General features: G+C 47.5%; 1 protein-coding gene across 1 annotated transcript in view; it reads right to left on the bottom strand.

Annotated features, from left to right (window-relative positions):
* The window catches only part of INPP5D (inositol polyphosphate-5-phosphatase D), a 124,051-nt gene that overhangs the window by 46,653 nt on the left and 57,737 nt on the right, over window positions 1–19,661 (bottom strand). The window contains exons 5-9 of the mRNA XM_045481760.1: window positions 16,487–16,627; window positions 6,396–6,483; window positions 2,274–2,354; window positions 2,035–2,106; window positions 966–1,089 (exon numbers count right to left, since the gene is read on the bottom strand). Coding sequence (XP_045337716.1) covers window positions 966–1,089; window positions 2,035–2,106; window positions 2,274–2,354; window positions 6,396–6,483; window positions 16,487–16,627 — 506 coding nt within the window. The remainder of the gene's footprint in view (window positions 1–965; window positions 1,090–2,034; window positions 2,107–2,273; window positions 2,355–6,395; window positions 6,484–16,486; window positions 16,628–19,661) is intronic.

Raw genomic sequence — 19,661 nt, 5'->3', positions numbered from 1 at the left:
CTCAGCTCATCTACTCCGCATGAAAAACCTAGGAGAAATCCATTATTGTTATTACTATTATTCCCATTTCACAGATGAGGAAAATGAGGCACAGAGGCCATAAGTAACCAGGCCAACATGACATCACTAGCAAGTGGCAGGGCCTTGATCTACCCGCACTCCTCTCTGTCCCCTTGTGCCCAGCACAGTCTGGCACCAAGCCAGCACTGAATATAGAATCTCCCTTCCTGCCAGTCTGCAGGCCCGGCTGTAGGGGACTCTGGGGGATGTTGCTGTAGGGCTTGGCTGTCGAGCCAAATATGTGCCATCTGAAGAGACAGCGCAGGTGAGTGTTCTTGATGGGGTAAGGCTGCTCTTGATGGGTAAGTCTAGAGATCCGTGTGAAACATGCCATGAGATGCTGCGTCTGCCATCTCTGTTGATGCTTACTCAGGCCCAGAGCAGTTGGGCGATGCGTCCAGGGTCACACAGCTGCTGAGTGGCAGAGCTGGGATATGAATTTAGGCAGTTTAGTTCCAGAACCCACATGCTTGAGCACATGCTAAACTGGGTCTCAGTCTACGCTATGCTTAAAGATGCTGACTGGTCCGGCAACCCTTCCACGTGCAGGGCTCTGTACGGGGACCGTGCCGTGGCCTTTTGCAACTGCCTGGCTCCTAATGGGGAAGTGCACATTCACAAAGAAGTGCCCCCCGGCCCCCGCCCGGCGCCGAGCATGTAAGTTCACTTCCCCAGGCTTTGGTGGAAGGCAGTGGAACAGACGGAGGGCCTCGTGAAGGAGGCACGTGTGAGGTGGGCCTCGGAGCTGGGCGGGGGACCCACGGGCAGGGTGAGGGGTGGTGAGCATCCTGGCACAGGGGTGGGTGTGCCTGGTGGGACTTCCTCTCTGGCGGTCCGCTACTGACCGGCCAGGGGTAACGGCACCTGCAGAAGGGGAGCGTCACGGGTGTGGAAGGGGGTCTTACTCTTATTGTGGCTGTAGAACTTGTCCTCAGAACCGTCCTTGGACTTCTTAATTATCAGTTTCCCAGACTCCACGTCGACTTTGAGCTGCAGCTTCTGAGGAATCCCCAGGGATTCTGACTTTACCTGCAAGGAGAGGGGAGACGTGGGTCACCCTCTCTCTCTACAGCCTCTCCCGGAGCCTGTGAGCCCTTCGTCCATGGGGCTGCACAGCCCTTGGCCGCTCCAGCCCTGGTGTCCTGTCGGTGCCATTGGGCTCCTACCTCCCAGCGTCCCTCGCCCCAGAGCCCCAGTCCATGTTTCTGCGGGCAGCCCCCGAGAACCTGGCGAGCGTCGTGTGCACATCAGCTGCTCTGCCAACAGGTTTGGCAGAGGGAACAGGTGAACTACCGGAAACTGATTCATTTCACTGCTTAATTTGACAACACTCATTAATCTGATGTGTCATCTATTCCCAGAAAGGATGTTCATAACACATTTAAGCTCCTGGGCCTTGTTACAACCAACAATTTAACATTTACTGATAACAATTAGGAAAAAGACAATTGCCTAGGCATGCTCAGAAGCTGGAGATGGAAATACAGAATTATCATCAGGGCCAGAAAGGGCCTTTGGGGCGCATCTCGTCCTGTGTTTTGGAATGTGGGACCAGGGCTGGGCTGGCTGCACCAGAATCTGTGTGGATCGTTAAGAAAAACAAATTTCTGTATCTGAGCTCGGAGGTTCTATGTAAGTCACGCTCGGGGAAATCATGGAAATTGTATGTTTTCCTGCTCTTCTCTTGAGGCACTACTTTGCTGCCAGTTTTGGGGGCCCCTTTTTGATGTCACTTACTGCCACGAGTTGGAAGATACAGTTTAAAGCATCTTGGGCTGAGGAGCTCTCCCCTGGGGAGCCTTCCCTGAAGGGGGTTCGCACACCTGTCTGGGTACCAGCTCCGCACGTGGTCCTGCCAACCAGCACTCTCAGTGTCGGGCTCCTTGCCTTCATACCGCTGAGCCAAAAGGCTGTCCTTCCACAGGGACCAGAACGGCCCCCGGCTTCCTGGAATACAAGGGCACAGCCACTCACCTCAAAGGTGACCGGAGGGATGAGGGAACGTCGATGGGGAGACTCAGTGCCTTCATGCAGCAAGGCCTTGACCTGTGGGCATGAATGCACAAGGCTCTTCAGGTTGGGGGGCACAGGGAAAGCAGCGTCTTTGGGGACAGAGTGAAAGGGAGCACGAGCATGCACACTGGGGCATTGTCTAAGCGAAGAGAGGACCAAAGAGAAGCCCAGAGAAGCCGCATCCCGGGATGTCCTAATACCTTGTCTTCAATGGAGGACAGGAGGCTCGTTACTTGGCTGAGCTTGGCCACCATGTTGACTGGATTGGCCTCACCAGGCGCCTGAGGAAAAGAGCAAGTAGGGACAGCAGTCACAGAGTGTCACCATCCAGAGGCATTCCGCTGGGCCCTTTCCACGCTCTCATTTTGCTCTCCCCGCCGACAACCCCCTAAGTGCTATCACCCCCCTTCGCAGACAAGAACATCAGCTATGCAGCATCATCTCAACATTATCGTAGCCAAAAAATAAACCTTCATCTGCTTCTCCAATTTCCTGTCACCTCAGCCACTCAAGTTGCTCAAAAAACATTCTGGGATTGGCCTTGATTGTTACCTTTGTTCCCCCTACATCTACAGCATTGGTGTTCCTCCTCTACTTCCAAAATGTAGCCATCTCGCTGCTTAAAACCCACCACGGGGAGAAAACTGTTTGAACTCCTTACCCTGCCCTCTGAGGCTCTGTATGGTGACCCTTCACCCCCAGCCGCTCTCCTCCTCACCTGTGAGCTGCGCGTGTCCTTGAGCTACACTCCCCGAGGAATTCCCAGAGATGTGGGGGTCACCTGGGAGGACCACCTCCTCACTCAGGTCTAAGATCCACAAAGGGGTGCTCGTGGACCACACTAGCTGAAGATGACCATCTCTCTCAAATCACTCTGCTTTGTTCCATATCAACCACCTAGGTCATTCATCTGTTCCTTGTGTTTTCCCTGCTAGAACGGGAGCTCTGTGAGAACTGGAGCCATGACCATGGCATGCGGGACTAGCACCTGGCCATAGAAGATGCTCCATGAAGTTGGTCAACACATACAGGAGGCCCAGAGAGCCGAAGTTCCTTGTCTGATGTCACACAGCCAGTGAGTGGCAGAGCGGGACTTGAATCCATGACCGTCTTGAGACCAAATCCACGGTCTCAAGCGTTTATTCCCAGAACCGACATTTACAAAGCATCTACTCTGAGCCAGATGTGCAGTCACACACGTGCAATTAATGATACCATCCCTGCCTTCCAGAAGCTGGAGGAGAAAATCAGACATGTGTATGGAGTGGAACGAGGGTTATCGCCAACCAAGTGAAATCCCTTTACCTCACCCCTTGCTTAGGAAGTCAGCCACCCTACACTTTTGTTTGACATCCAATTCCACCCCCCCACTTTAGTGTACTACCTGTCCCATTACCTCGGCTACCACCCCCACCATGGCCATCACAACTGCCCCCAACCACCCTCATCACCCCCCACGACCCTCAGGACTTTGTCAACACCTCAAACACATCCTATTTGTCAACATTTCTCTTTTGGTTTTGCCCTGCTCCTTAACAAAGCTCAAGGTCAAGCCTCAGGTGGGGCGGGGTGGAGGGGCCTCAGGTGGGGGTGGTGCAGACCAGCTGATCAGCAGAGGGACAATTCAGGATCCCTTTGTTCCGGGTTGTTTTTCTCATAAAAAATTTAAAAGATAACAGATTTGACCTCCTTCTCTCCTTCTTGGACACTTAGAATGACCTGCTGGCTTCCTGGGGCAGTCACCTTGTGGATTTAGGCTGCTGTCTTCTTCCCCTCTCCTGTGTCTTATGAGGCAGGCTTGGCAGAAACTTACCAAGTGTAAACAAAGCTATTGACAAACTGGGGGTTGGTTCTCAGGACCGAAGGGATTAGCATGATGCCTGCACTTGTGGGTCCCAGCCCGCAGAACATACGGGAGAATCCGAGGAGTTCTGCTGCTGCCAAGCACATTTTAAAACGCATCCATTCATCTAATCCTAGCATGAATCGATTCTTCTAGCCCTTGTTTTGCGGACGGGAAATTGGGTCACAGTTGGTGAGTCAACTTGTCCGAGGTCACACAGCCCGTATAGACCTGAGACTTTAAAGTAGATCTAGCCCAGTGTTTCTCAGCTGGTGGTGATCTTGCCCCCCAAGGGACATTTGAAATGTCTGGAGACATGTTGGGTTGTCACAACTGGGGGATGCTAATGGCACCTGGTCAGTAGAAACAAGAAGGCGTTAACATCCTACAATACACAGGACAGTCCCCCACAACCAAGAATCATCTGGCCCCAAATGTCACGAACGTCAAGGCTGAGGACATAATTCACAGCTTAGCCTAGAAGTGAGCGAATTGGTCTGAGTGACACCTGCGGGTTCCCATAAACTGGCCCAGTTATTTTACTTTGCTTTTTAGTTGCCCTTTTAAAGGGAGGATGTGGGTTCCAGGGTTAACGACTCTCCCTTCTCACACCGGGCAAAGCTAGGTCTCTCCTAACCCTGAAGTCTGCAGTCATTTTGGTAACGTTGCACCTCCCATCAGTTCTCAACTAAATTCCACACAGGGGTCCAGGTGTCCCCAGCAGGTCTCGCCTACCCGAGGAGAAGGGCCTAGTGTCATGTGATCTCGCACAAACATTTCACTTACTCCTTCAAAAACCCTGCAGTATCAGACACGCTATACCCATTGCACAGATAAGGAAACGAAGGGCCACCAGGGGCACGTCAGATGTTGAGCTCATCTGTTTCTGAGTGTTCTTTCCTCTACTGCTGGCAGCCTTGGAACTTCCTCCTCCATTTGTGAACTTCTGAAGGCAAGAACCACCTCTCTGCATTTCTTAGTGGGTCAGGGTCTCATAAGGGAGAGTGGGAAGGAGAACCCCCTCTCTCCAACCTCATCTGAGGTTTCTCTCCATCCTGTCCCAGCTCTGTCCTGCAGCACCCCAGCTTGACTGTTGTCACCTTAACTTCCTGGGGGCCTCTACCTCTTCTGGTCCATTTCAAAAATGTGGGCATGGTCTTCGGTTCGAACTACGTAAATGTGAGGGTCTGGCAGGGCCCCTGTTTTGCCTGGATTTGCTTTTACTTTCCCAGAAATTAATGTATCATCCTTCACTTCGAGGAAAGCAAAATCACCTTTTTAAATTTCTGGTGAATTCTTAAGCTGTATAAATAGCACATATACATTTTCTCAGTAAAAAAACCTCTTAGCAAACACTCTTAGCAAACAGTATGGGTCAAACCCAAAGTCCCCCTTGGCCTATCCCATTCTCCCTCAGTCCATCCCCCCTGGGGGTGACTAGAATAGCCCTTTGGGTATAAATCCTTCTGGTCTGATTTCCACATATAGATGTACCTCGGAGTTTATAGATTGTTTTGCCGTTTGCTTTTTTCCCCTAAGACAGCTGCCTACATATAGAACGGGGCGCTTTAAGGATGTGTGCAATTAACATGGTCGTTGCAGATAAACAATGTTTCAGAAACCCCGTTTCTACTCCCAACTGCACAGCAATGAACCCACGAGTCCCTGACCCCAAAAGCCCAGCCAAGCCCTGACTTCACCAATCAACTTTTTGCTCATCTGATAGGCAAGGTTATGAATGTCATTTGCCAGTTACTAATGAGGTAAGGCTAAACAAGTTTTTGTATATATATTAGTCACTCCCACCCCTCGTTAGTAAGAAAGCCTTTTTTTATAACCTCTCCCTATTTTAAAAATAGGGTTGTTTTTACTTAATTATTTGTAAGAAGTTTTTCTTTCTTTCTTTTTTTTTTTTTTTTTTTAAACATATTAATCCTTTGTCCCTTAGATTTGTTGCAAGTACTTTCTCTGGAGATGCTGCTTTTGCTTTTTAACTCGGCTGGTAACACCTTTCAATATGTAGATCTTTGCTCCCTGGATGACTTGGCCTTGGCTCCTGCGAGTCTGTGAGCCTGTGTGTGGATGGGGGCAGGGAGCATCTTCACCTTAAGGGGCAAGAGGCAGATCAAGCATCTAGGCACCTCGTGTTTTTCTTTCTAATAGTTTCCGATGAACAATGATGAGAAAAGGCCGTGGTACTCCCTTATTCAACACTAACAGGCAGTTCTGCTGAGTATGTAATTTGAAATGTTTACTCAAGTCAAAATCAGGCATCAGGGAAATGCCTTACTGGTGGTACAGGGTCCTGAATCTCCCACCCCCACCGGCCACCCCATGCTCTGGTCCCCCAGCCAACTCAGGGCGGGAGTGGATGGGGGGCTCCCTTCTGAGCCCTGGGGACTCGGGCTACCTTACCCCCCACACCCCTCACCTCCACCCCAGTTTATCAATCTCTTCTTTCCAACCCCAGAGCCTTTACCTGAGGCCGTGGACGGAGGCCAGGGGAGAGCTGCTGGTCAAACAGCCTCTGCAGAGACTCCAGGGAGGGGAGGGTCCGGGTGATCTCGCTGGGAGCAGGAGACAAGGTGAAGGTCAAGGATTAGTGAGGACCCAGGGAAGGCATGGCAGGATCCAGCCAGAGGCATGGCCACACCCAGTCTGGCAAAAGACAAGCCGGGGCAAAGATCCAGGCCAGCCAGTGCTGGCCCCCCTCCCCCCACCAAGACCCCCACTCTTCCCATCCCGTCGCCCACCCTGGGCCAAACCCGAGTCGCAATGCGTAGATCCGTAGATCTGATTTACCTCTGGTTAGCCATACTCACAAGCTGTGGATAATTCGAATCTAGGATCGCGAAACTACTATGAAATCACTTAGTAATCCCTGGTTCCCAACCTCGAGTGTTTAGAAGAATTGCAAACACACCCGGGTGTTAAAAATGCAAATTTCTGGGCCCCAACCCGATTTGGTCCATAATCTGCATTTTAAATGCGTGCCCCAGGGGTTTCCTGTGCTAGCAGTCGTCTGCGCCTTCTAGTTCAAATCCCCTCCCCGCCCCCGAGACGGACGCCTGGAGAGATTTTTTCATTGTCTAATTCCTTGACAACTCCTACCCATTCTTTGCTCCTGTCTTTTTCTATTGTTTTCACCTTGTTTTAAGCACAGTGGCAGACAATTCTGAGTTCTAGTTCTCCCTTATTTCACCCCAAACTTCATGTCTTTACATGTTTAACGTTCTAATGGTGTTGAAATATTCTATCGAGTAAACGTGCCAAAATGAATTGCTAGATACTTGGGTTATTTTGAGATCTTGGCGATTACAAATAAAGGCTGCTCTGAACAGCTTTGTTCCCATACCCCTTCTTTTCTTATTTTCAATTAAATTTGATGATAAGCAGAGATTGTGTCTCTTGAGCAGTATTGCTAAGCCTTTGAGTGATGGTACCCATCACGGGCCAGGGGCACTGTCTGAGCCTGCCCATTTGATGTGCTGTCCTCATTCTAGGATTTTCTTCCCCTCGTTTAGTGGATATAACACTGCATTTCAATATTGATGCATTGATTGCATACCTTTAATTTATTGTCATTAAATATATTTCTACATAGTTGGTTTCTACTGTATTTCTTTTTGTATAAATTGTTTGTGTCCTTTGTCAGTTTTCTGTTGGGAATTTTGCCAGAATTTTTGGACGTTGGTATAAACGTTACATACCGCTTTGCTTTTTATTTAATCTGGATGTTGCACTTTTTTCCCCATTCTGTTATTTTCATCCTGGGCAGGTTGGATTTCATTGCAAAGTGCTTTATAATTTTTTGTTGTTCTATTTTTCATCTTTTCCTTGGTAATTCTTTGCTTCCCTTAGTTAAAAATTTATCATCAGTATTTACCCTTAAGCAATTATTAGCTCATTTTAATTTGGTTTCTTACTTGCTTTTTTTTTTAAGTTACATTACATATCGGTTTTTCTTGTCGATATTATATTTTTTAATCCCTTACCTCATCTAGATTTTTTTTTTTTTTAAATATGGGGTGGAACTAGGTTCATCTTTCTCCGTATTACTATTCAGTTTCACTCAACAACACTTGCTCTGTTTTACATACTTCTTTTGGGCTCATCGAGCGTATAAGCTCTTCTAGAATATGGTAGGATTTGTTTCCAGGCTCCATATCATTCATTTAACTACAAATCCAGAGCTCCTCATGTGTACCAGGCAATGCCAAGATGGCAGATCTACAACGTCTCACAGTTTCGGGGATGGTGTTTTAACCTGCTGGTTTTGAAGGCATCACAAGTGGGTCTACTCCAGGGACCAGGAAGGGTGTGGAGGGAACTGACTGGCAAAGCAGAGAGAGGGGAAGGCTGGGCAGGCAGGTTCTGGGTTTCCCCAACCCCTCCGCCAGAGTTCGTTCATCTGTTCATGCAGCAGTCTTCCCTTTATTTATCTTTAATATTTATGTATTTGTTTTGAGAGAGAGCGCACGTGAGCAGGGGAGGGGCAGAGAGAGAGGGAGAGAATCTCAAGTGGAGCGTGACATGGGGCTGGATCCCACCTCCCACCACCATGAGATCACGACCTGAGCAGAAATCAAGAGGAAGAGGCTTAACCCACTGAGCCACCCAGGTGCCCCAGCAGTATTCCCTTTAAACTATCATTTTCATACAAGAATTCTGGGTTAAAACAAAAAAATTTCCAAGGCATTAATTCTGAACATGTTTTAACGTCAAACAGATGTCCCTCATTGTTCTCCTTTCTAAAAATGTTTTCCTAAAAACACAAATACACATACACAAGCTGAATCCTTAGGGTTTTCTAAGAATGATGCTGGTTTTCCTTCTATTTTTAAACTGTAAAATCTTGACAAATCTGACTGGCTCCCAGATGTGTCTAGAAGTGTTGGTTAGGGTCCCTTCTTTTTCTCATCTTACTTTGGCCAAAATTTCCCATACAGCATGAAACCAGGTGATAAAGGGCACCTTTTTCTTCTGTTAAAAAAATTTTTTTTTTTAGTATTTATTTATTTTGGGGAAAGCACAAGCAGGGGAGGGGCAGAGAGAGGGGGACAGAGGATCCAAAGCAGGCTCTGTACTGACAGGCTGATTGATGCGGGGCTTGAACTCAAACTGTGAGATCATGACCTGAGCCAAAGTCAGCAAAGTCAGCAAAGTTGGACGCTTAACTGACTGAGCCACCCAGGTGCCTCTCTTTCGTTAGAATGTTTAACAGAATGATTTTACTGTTTCCCTGTCGAGTGTAATTGGTTTTACATTGACACCTATTGCATTACTAAGGAAGTAGCCCTCTATTCCATTTGTAAAATGCTTTAAAATTAGAAATGACTCTTTTTTTTTTTTAACAGAGAGAGTGAGTCGGGGAGAGGGGCAGAGGGGGAGAGAGAGTGAGAGAGAGAGAAGGAGAGAATCTCAAGCAGGCCCAAGCTTAGAGAAGAGGCAGACTTGGGGCTCGATCCCACAACCCTGGGGTTGTGACCTGAGTCAAAATCAAGAGCTGGATGCTCAACCGAGTTGAGCCACCCAGGCACCCCAGAAATGACTTTTTAAAAATCACACATCTGTTAGGATACCTATGCAAATGATTCTTTCATCTTTTAATCTACTAAATGATGGTGTTTTATGTTGACTTTTCTTTGAAGTGAGCTCTTTATCTAAGCCTCCATTTTTCATATTACTAAATTATATATACTAAAACATTACTGAAATATTAAACATTTATATTAATAAATGGATACCGTTTTATTTCAGGCTGCTATCTTGACTATTGTGTTTTTCTTGAAGACTGAATTAGGTGATTTTTGCCATTCAGGAATAATTTATAGATTATGGTCATCATTTGCTTCTTGAAATTTCAAAGGAAGGCACTCATGGTAATTTTTATGTTTCATATTGTATGTAAAATATTTGTTCCATTTAACTATAATATGAAGATCTGTAGCCATGTCAATGTGTACCATGTTCTTTTTTTTTTTTTTTTTTTTTTTTTTATTTTATTTTTGGGACAGAGAGAGACAGAGCATGAACGGGGGAGGGGCAGAGAGAGAGGGAGACACAGAATCAGAAACAGGCTCCAGGCTCTGAGCCATCAGCCCAGAGCCCGACGCGGGGCTCAAACTCACGGACCGCGAGATCGTGACCTGGCTGAAGTCGGACGCCTAACCGACTGCGCCACCCAGGCGCCCCTACCATGTTCTTTTTTAATTAAAAAAATGTTTTTTCTTTTTTAATGTTTATTTATTTTTGACAGAGAGAGACAGTGTGGGCAGGGGAGGGGCAGAGAGAGGGGGAGACACAGAATCTGAAGCAGGCTCTGAGCTGTCACCGCAGATCCTGATGAGGGGCTCTAACTCAGGAACCTGCCAGATCATGACCTGAGCCGAAGTCGAACTCAACTGACTGAGCCACCCAGGTGTCCCATCCCCGTGCACTGTATTCTTGATTTGCAAATCTTTAGTGCAGATTACTAAGTCTCTTATGCTTCCAAATTTTTTTTAAATTTGTTTAATGTTTATTTACTTTTGAGAGAGAGAGAGCATGCACGTGAGTGAGTGGGGGAGGGGCAGAGAAAGAGGGAGACACACAATCCGAAGCAGGATCCAGGCTCTGAGCTGTCAGCACAAAGGTGGGGCTCAAACCCAACCCAAGACCTGGGAGATCACGAGCTGAAATCGGATGCTCAACCGACTGATCCACCCAGGCGTCCATCTAATATTTAAAATGGTAACTGTTTTCCTAATTTATTTCTGATTTTATTTTGACCATACCCCCTCTAACAGTTGTTGTTATTGTTTATTTGCTAGACAGAGACCTCTTAAAAGACTCTGTGTGGGTCACTGCTGTGTCTCCATCCCTGGAACAGTGCATGACACATACTCAGCACGCATTCAATCTCTGTTCATGAGCACTGAGTAAACACATGTTTCTGGTACTTTGCTGGATGTGGGAAATAGCAAGGCTATTAGGACTTGACCCACGATAACCTTCAAGAGACTCACACTCTGGATTCAGTTTGTGTGTTTGACTCATCCTACCCCCGTTTTCCTAACAGAGCATCTAAAGCTATGGCTTTTCCTCCAAGTAGTGCTTTGGCTGTGCCATACAGAGTTCTCCTACGCGGTGGTCTGATTACTCAGTGCCCCCACACTACCCATAAAGGGTACCCCTTGTGTCGGTTCTTTCCTTAATTTAGCTGTGATTTAAGAGGCTATCTGAAAGTGTGCAGATGGTTGGGTGGTTGTGGCTAGTCTTCTTATTTATTTCTATTTTTGTCATGTTGTGTTCTGGGAGTATAGAATGAACACTTTTGCTTTGGGTGTATTCATATCCAGCTGCTCAGTAAGCTGCTGGGCTCTTATTTTTAGGACCACCAGCACTCTAAGATTTCTGGAAAAAAAAAATTCTCAGATCCTTTTTAAAGGAAACACATGTGATTAGAATATTTTTACAAGTTTTTAAAATCTGCAAAGACTCCCTGTGCTCTTTTTATTTTTAAGCTTATTTATCTATTTTGCGGGGGAGGGGCAGAGAGAAAGAAAGAGAGAGAGAGAATCCCAAGAAGGCTCCGTGCTGTCAGTGCAGAGCCCGACGTGGGGCTCAAACCCACAAACTGTGAGACCATGACCTGAGCCGAAGTTAAGAGTCGGGCGTGCAACTGACTGAGCCACCCAGGCACCCTGACTCCCTGTGCTCTTGAATGACATCTATGTTCCGTTAATTCCAGGTCAGTAATCTTCTCCTTGGAGATACTGCTTCAGAATTTATATTGTATTATCAGGCAGTGGGAATGATATTACATATTGCCATTTTTTAAAGTAAGGGTGCTGTTTATAATTATTTACTTTCTGAATTCATCTTCCCTTCTAGTTTGGAAACTTTGTAAGAAGAGATTTAGGGACGCCTGGGTGGCTCAGCCGGTGAAGTGTGGGACTTCAGCTCAGGTCATGATCTCATGGTTCGGTTCGTGGGTTTGATCCCCACGTCAGGCTCTGTGCAGACACCTCAGAGCCTGGAGCCTGCTTTGGATTCTGTGTCTCCCTCTCTCTCTCTCTCTGCCCCTTCTCGGCTCACGCTCTGTCTCTGTCTCTGTCTCTCTCTCTCTCTCAAAAATAAATAAACATTAAAAAAAAGAGAGAGAGGGGGCACCTGGGTGGCTTAGTCGGTTAAGCATCTGACTTCAGCTCAGGTCATGATCTCACAGTCCATGAGTTCAAGCCCCGCATCAGGCTCTGTGCTGACAGCTCAGAGCCTGGAGCCTGCTTCGGATTCTGTGTCTTCCTCCCTCTCTGCCCCTCCCCTGCTCATGCTCTGTCTCTCTCAAAAAATAAATAAATGTTAAAAAAAAAAAAAAAAAGAGAGAGAGAGAGAGAGATTTAGATGGTGCTATTTGGTTGTTCTGCTAATTGGATCTTTATGAGGCTTCTCAATACCTGGGTTTAGGTCCTTTATAAGCCTGGGAATACTTTTTTCTTTTATATACTTAGCCATTGATTATGCATTGTTTTTTCCTGCTTCTTCGAGAGCCCATCCTACCAGCTCTAAGTTGAATCTCTATGAATGCCCTCTTGCCAAAGACTATCACAATTTTTTATCACACATTCTTTCTATAAGCTTAGTTAGCTCTCCCGTGTTTTCTATATATACTTCCCTGACATTCTGCTGTTTTGTGATTTAATTTTCAGATTTGATTGGAAAACTATGGGTTTATTTTTATGGCCTCCAATGAAGCAGTTGTAATGCGGGTGACGTATTTTTGTTTCGGGTTTATTTGTCTATTAAATTCTTAACCCTGCTTTCATTAATAGATAAAATACCCTCTTCCACACTTGGACATTTTACTTTAAAATTCCACTTGGAGTTCTTCTCATTTCTCCATTTTAAGCATTACCAAATATTTCCAGACTCTGGTGACGTTGTTCTCTCTTCTTTTTTTCTCTGGAAGAGTTTCTGTCTGGTTCTAGGGAATCTAACTTGGGGTCACAAATCGCCCTCGAGCCCTTGTGCCGCTGAGGTTCGGACGCGCACACTCAGCATGACGTTTTGCAGGGGAGGCTCTGGCCCTGTTTCTCACTCCTCAGTTCTCTGTCACCTTCCCACTTAGGGATGTTCCTGTTGGGCCAGGCCGTCTGAGTGGATGGACCCAGTCATCTTCGGTGCTACCCTCACTCAGTCCCTCTTCCGGCTCCTCCTTCCTATACCCCACATCTAAACGTCCAACCTGGGTCCCCTTCTCCTCCATGCACCTTCCCCCTGTGGTGACCTCACCCCACCTGTCTCTTTAAGGCTTTAAGTGCCAACTGCACGCTAATGAGTCCCAAATGTAGATCCTGCCCTGAGGTCTCCCGGGTTCTAAGCTTCTGGCATAACTCCAAGGTTGGTGGTTCAGCTGGCGGGATGCCTAATAGTGCTTCAAGCCCACTGCAGCTTGAGAAAGGTCCCCCCCCCCCCCCAGCTCCACACCCTCCTCCTCAACCTCCACTTTTAGTAACTGGCATCCCCATCCACTCAGCTGCTCACACCAAAAATCTAGGGGTCGCCCTCCGTTCCTCTCCCCCGATCCTGCATCCAAACAGGCAGCAAATGTATACCAGCCCCAGCATCCACACATGCCCCAGGTCACACTACTGTCAGTGCCTGCACACCCCCACGTCCAGGGTCATCATACTAAACTAACATCTATCAGCCATTTCCACGTGCCAGGCATTGTCCCAAACCCTGGGACTCAGCAGGAAGCAACCCAGACACTTCTCCGCCTTCCCTTCTCATGAGCTGCCCTCGCATCACAGCCCCTGAGCTTGGAACTGCTCTCCTGCTTTGTGTCAGCCTCCTGAGATCCATTCTCCGCAGCCGGAACTCAGATCATGGCACAATCCTGTAAGACCTCGAGAGTCTTGTGAGGTGTACCTGCTGTGGTTCCTGCCTAACGCCGCCAGATAAGACGCAGGAGATCCAGTTGAATTTGAATTTCAGATAAATAATGGATAATCTACTCGTATAAGTATATCCCAGCACTGCATAGCATATACTTACACTAAAAACGTATTTGTGATGTATCTAAAATTCAGACTGAACTCAAATTTATCCTGTGTCTGGCCCACCCCATACCCACCTGTCCCCAGCCTCTGCTGCTAACACTTTCCTTCCCTCATTGTGGCTCCAGCCACACAGACTTCCTGTTCCTCGCAGGCTGGCCTCATTCCTGCCTCGGGACCTTTCTTCGTGACATCCCTCCACGAAATTGCTGGGTGGCTAACTGCCCCTTGTCACCAAGGTCCCAGCTCTATCACCACCTCAGAGAGGCCTCCTTAACCCCCAAAGGACACTGACACCCTCCCACCCAATGTCTCTGTCACTTTTCCCTGTTTTATTTTGTCACAATGCTTATTAAAATTATCTTTGTTTACAGACTTAGTCTACTATGGTGCTCCTGAGACGTCAGCTCCAACAAGGTCTCAAAGAAAGAAGGCTTGTGCACTGTTTTTACTGGATCCTAGTACCCAGAAGTTCAGAGGGGGGCCCTCCACACACATTGGTTAAGCAAAGGATTGACTGACAGAATGAATGAACTGAAGACCTGTTCCAGACAAAGCAGTTTGAAACCCACACGTTCAGAGGTGTGGAAGGGGAAACATCACTTTGCTTCTATGTAAGATTTTCTAAAATTCCATCCCCCAGTTAACCAAGTCTTCCAATGCTTTTGCCTCTGAGGGTGAAGACAGACAGGTGTGCAGTGAGATACATCACAGCGTCTCTAATTCTAGACAGAAGTTAAGTGTTCAGTGAAGAGAGACGGGGAAAGCAGGAAGCCCAAGGAAGCTTTCCCACCAGCACAGAGAGGCAGGCCCGCCGGGGAAGTTGCTGTGTCCGGAAAGGGAGGCGACCCAGATCCAGGAAAGTGCAGGTGGCAGTGAGGTGGGGAAGGTGCAGAAGTGACTGGGGGGCCGGCGGGGGGGGGGGGGGGGGTGGGAGCCAGCGGAGAGACTTGGAGATGTACTTCCTCCCACACAAGGAAGCGGCAAAGAACAGGATCTCCTCTGGAACAGAAATAAAAGCTTGTTCCCAGTCGTCATGAATCTGTGTCTCTTACAAAGAAAAAGTGCCGTGTGTGTGTGTGTGTGTGTGTGTGTGTGTGTGTGCACGCACGCACACGTGTGTGTGTGTGTGTGTGTGTTTCCTAGTGAGACATGATTTATAACAACAGTATCAAGTGGAAAAATCTCTCTCCAAGCAAATCTATAAAAATGGTTCTAGGTCCACTTGGCTGAAACTACAGGAGTTGAAAGCCAATTCACTGAAACAAAACCCGACTGGCCAATCTGATGAGTGTGCTCCATTTGTCAAAGAAAATTATTTGTTAAATTTACCGAATGTACTGACTGTGCTTTTAAGAGCCTTTCAGAGGGAAGTTCAATTTCATTACTGATGATGAAAGATTCTTTTTGGCATATTAGCTAAGCTAAGATGGATATGGCAGCAGAGAAATTGACCAGAGAGTTCTGGAGCTGCTGGAAGTTTATAGTAAAATACATAGAAATGGTATAGGCCGAAAAAGCCTCACCCACATGAAATGCCATTTTTCCCACCAAAATGTTGACCCTTCATTTAAAATGGGATTGTTGGGGCGCCTGGGTGGCGCAGTCGGTTAAGCGTCCGACTTCAGCCAGGTCACGATCTCGCGGTCCGTGAGTTCGAGCCCCGCGTCGGGCTCTGGGCTGATGGCTCAGAGCCTGGAGCCTGTTTCTGATTCTGTGTCTCCCTCTCTCTCTGCCCCTCCCCTGTTCATGCTCTGTCTCTCTCTGTCCCAAAGGTAAATAAACGTTGAAAAAAAAAAAAATACATAAAATAAAATGGGATTGTTTGGGCTCCTTATGATTTCTTGTGAACGGTATTTTCTGGGTTTTTTTTTTTTCCCAAGTATTTAAAATAGCCCTCTGTCAATTCTGCAGATAGCACAGCAGCCTTAATTTTGTACTTCTAACAATTAAAATGTACCGAAGCTTGAAGTTAATTTTAACATGAAGTTAAACCATAAAATTTTCAAAATCTAAAAAAAAAAATCAGAATTTTTCCCAATTGGTCATTCAATGAATTCAATATTGGAGAATGAAAGCTTTGGAGACCTGGCTCCCTTAAAAAAAAAAAAAAAAAAAACTGGCGACCCTGGGCCGTCCCCACCCATGGAGAAGATTGGCTGACTTTAATTTCTTTCCTGTCCGAGGTGCTGGCTGCAGCAAGGAGGGACAGTGCAAAAGTCTTACTGCTGGATCCTGAGCAAGTGTGAAAGGGCTCCCACTCACCCCTTCGCACAGCAACTGGCCTCAGATTAACTTCAGTTAAAAAAAAAAAAAAAAGCCACAGTTTACATACCATGAAAACAAAACCTTGAAACAACCATAAAGATTTCTAACCTCTGCCAACTCTGCCCTATTATTCCGAGTACAGCTGAGGTATTTGGACAGCCAGGCGGAGAGCCCGGCTCACTCTAATGAGCTGAATCTCTTCCCCGGGACTGTCCCCACTGTCCCCGCCCCTGGGGGATGGCCACACCCACGGAGCCATTACCCATAGAGCTCCTTGCAGAGGAACATGGTCAGTTTCTTCAAATGAGGGAGGCTGTTGGAGCCTGTCTTCACAAAGTCAGAATCCAGGGCGAGCTGAGTGGTTAAATAATCTTGGATGGCTTTAAGATGCTCTTCGGGAAGCCTGAAAATAATAGAAAGAGAAACATGCTGCTTCTGTTCCTTTAGCTGCAAAGACCAACCGTAAAGGAAGAAATCATTCTCTGCATCTCGGCGAGATGCCGTCCTTCAGAACACGTGTACGCTCCTGGATGGCTCCCCTGGTCTCAGGGAAAGGGTCGAGAAGCAGGTCTGGGCAAGTTTAAGGGTCGGCAAGGGAGGATGCCTCTTCACCCTGCCATAAAGGCTTTTTCCCAAGCCCATACTTGGAAGGAAGTGATACTGGTTGGAAAGAAACATTTCCATAAACATGTTTATCCTTTAACGTTTATTTATTTTTGGGACAGAGAGAGACAGAACATGAACGGGGGAGGGTCAGAGAGAGAGGGAGACACAGAATCGGAAACAGGCTCCAGGCTCTGAGCCATCAGCCCAGAGCCTGACGCGGGGCTCGAACTCACGGACCGCGAGATCGTGACCTGGCTGAAGTCGGACGCTTAACCGACTGCGCCACCCAGATGCCCCAAACATGTTTATCCTTTAAAAAGGAGACAAAACAACTGGAAAATGTACAGCTGACTTGTTTCCCTACCTCCTTTGCCTTTAAAGACAGCACCTGGGGGCTGAGTGATGCTTAGTGTAGAGCTGGCAAATGGTTCTAGCTCACCTCCCAACTCCAAATTCACAGTCAAAGGCCACCTGGAGCTGGGTGTTTAGGATGTTCTGAGCTGTGCTGGGCTCCAAGGGGAAGTCTCGGTGATGAGTGATGGGCTGGGAATAGGGTGCCCGGCTCAGTGCCCTGCCCTCGCCCTCCTGGGTCTGGCTCCAGGCCCCTCAATCTCTGGGCGACATACATGCAGGCAGGACTCGCTCACCGTGCATGACGGCCCAGCAGAGGCAGGGCCCAGGCTGTGTGGCACCAGGTCCATCATGTGAATCTAATGGTCCCTCTGTATCCTCTCTCCCAGCACATTCCCCCTCCTGCCACCCCCCTGCCCCCGCCCTGGGTTACTTTATTTTATTATTTTTATTTTTTTTAATTTTTTTTTTAACGTTTATTTATTTTTGAGACAGAGAGAGACAGAGCATGAACGGGGGAGGGTCAGAGAGAGAGGGAGACACAGAATCGGAAACAGGCTCCAGGCTCTGAGCCATCAGCCCAGAGCCTGACGCGGGGCTCAAACTCACGGACCGCGAGATCGTGACCTGAGCCGAAGTCGGACGCTCAACCGACTGAGCCACCCAGGCACCCCTGGGTTACTTTAGAGTCTTTGTTCCTGTAATGATTCAAATCATAATCACAGCAAATATTTCCTGGGCGTAACATAGCACTCACTCTGCTGAGCACTTAATGCCCCATTTCCCTGTTAGTCTCCAAACCAATGTTAGGAGGCAGTTATTATTATTATTATTATTGTTATTGCTATTATCCCTATTTTACAAATGAGCAAGCTGAGACTAAAGGTTGTTGATCTGCCTGTGTGAAAAAATTATTACAAGCTTTAAAAATCTTTGTTCCAGCCTTGACATATAATCAAGTTGGTGCCCCAGGATCTTTGAAAGACTGGAAAGCTGTTGCTCCTAAGCTTTCCTTAAAGCTGGAAAGGCCCTCGGCCATTGGCCATTCGGACTGACTTAGAGTGAGAAGTCAGCAACTCTTTATTTACACCCCGGCTGTCATCACATTGAAGGTTAATCTACACTCATTCTGGGTCTTGACATCATAAAAATCCAGTTTCTGCCTGAGTCTGTCTCTGAAAAGGACAAAGTCACTCCCACGGCAGTAAGGTATGTATTTTAACGGTTCCAAAGACTACCGGACTCATAATTCTGAGACCACGAGTGCTTGTTATAGGAAGCTGTATTTGTTAGGACGTTTGTTGTAGGAAAGTGTTCACATAAAGATGCGAACTCTGTTTATCAGAGAAGCCTGATTTCACTCAGCAGTCTCATAATAACTATTAACTATGGCCTGATTAGATCTAATTAACTTGCACAAAAGACTGTGCAGGCTGTCTTATAGCGAAGAATAATCAAAAGGCAGTCCTTCACGTAAAAAGCTATTTTCCATGCAAAACAAACTGACTTTATTACTTACTTTTTTCATGTTTATTTTATTTTTGAGAGAGAGACAGGGACAAAGCGAGAGTGGGGGAGGAGCAGAGAGAGAAGGAGACACAGAATCCGAAGCAGGCTCCAGGCTCCGAGCTGTCAGCACAGAGCCCGACACGGGGCCTGAACTCACGGACCGCGAGATCATGACCTGAGCCGAAGTCGGACGCTCAGCTGACTGAGCCACCCAAGCGCCCTAAAACAGACTGACTTTAAAACACGAGGCAGAATCTCAGTCTTCCACGACCCAGAAGAGCACAGAGGACAAGCCCTGTGTCACTGCTTCCGTGGTCCCGCCACTGTGCTCCGTTTACTCATCCCCAGCTCCCAGCAGAAGTGTGAGGAGGGCCCCACTGCCATGTGTTAGCTGAGGAGCAGAAACAGAGAGCACACAAGCCCCCAGCCGCCCCCTGCCCTCTCTCTCGAGGCTGCACACCTCGTCCTGTGTCACTGTGCCGGGCGGCCCCAGAGAGCACCTGTCCCTAGAGAGGAGGGACTGACCAGGACATGCCAGGGAGTCGGGAGCCTATTTCCCCAAGGAGCTCAGTCCATTTAGCATCTAACCCTGGAGAGAAACAGACCCTCGTGGAAACTGCACGATGGCTCTATACGGAATGGTTTACTAAGTAGTTGTTATGTGCACACAAGGAGGGAGTAGGGGTGATAACACCTCGACAGGTTGAAAACATTGGGGATTTAGCTATTTCAGGGACAACACAAGTCATTCAAGGAGTGCACCCAGGATGTGACCTGCTGGGCCTACAGAAGAATCCAGGGGTATTCAAAGTGGAAATATAACAACACCAGGTAGCTTAGCAACCTGGCGGCTCGTGTGTACTTTCAGACATTTCCTCTGTATTTTGCCAAATCGGATGGTGGGAGAGCTGTCCTCACTGATCCTTCAGGCTAGAGAGATTGCAGTAGCCCTGAAGCTAATTAGCCCTGCA

Source organism: Leopardus geoffroyi, chromosome C1 (genome assembly GCF_018350155.1).
Source record: "Leopardus geoffroyi isolate Oge1 chromosome C1, O.geoffroyi_Oge1_pat1.0, whole genome shotgun sequence".
In the NCBI taxonomy this organism is placed as follows: domain Eukaryota; kingdom Metazoa; phylum Chordata; class Mammalia; order Carnivora; family Felidae; genus Leopardus; species Leopardus geoffroyi.
This window is presented reverse-complemented; position numbering and strand designations above follow the sequence as displayed.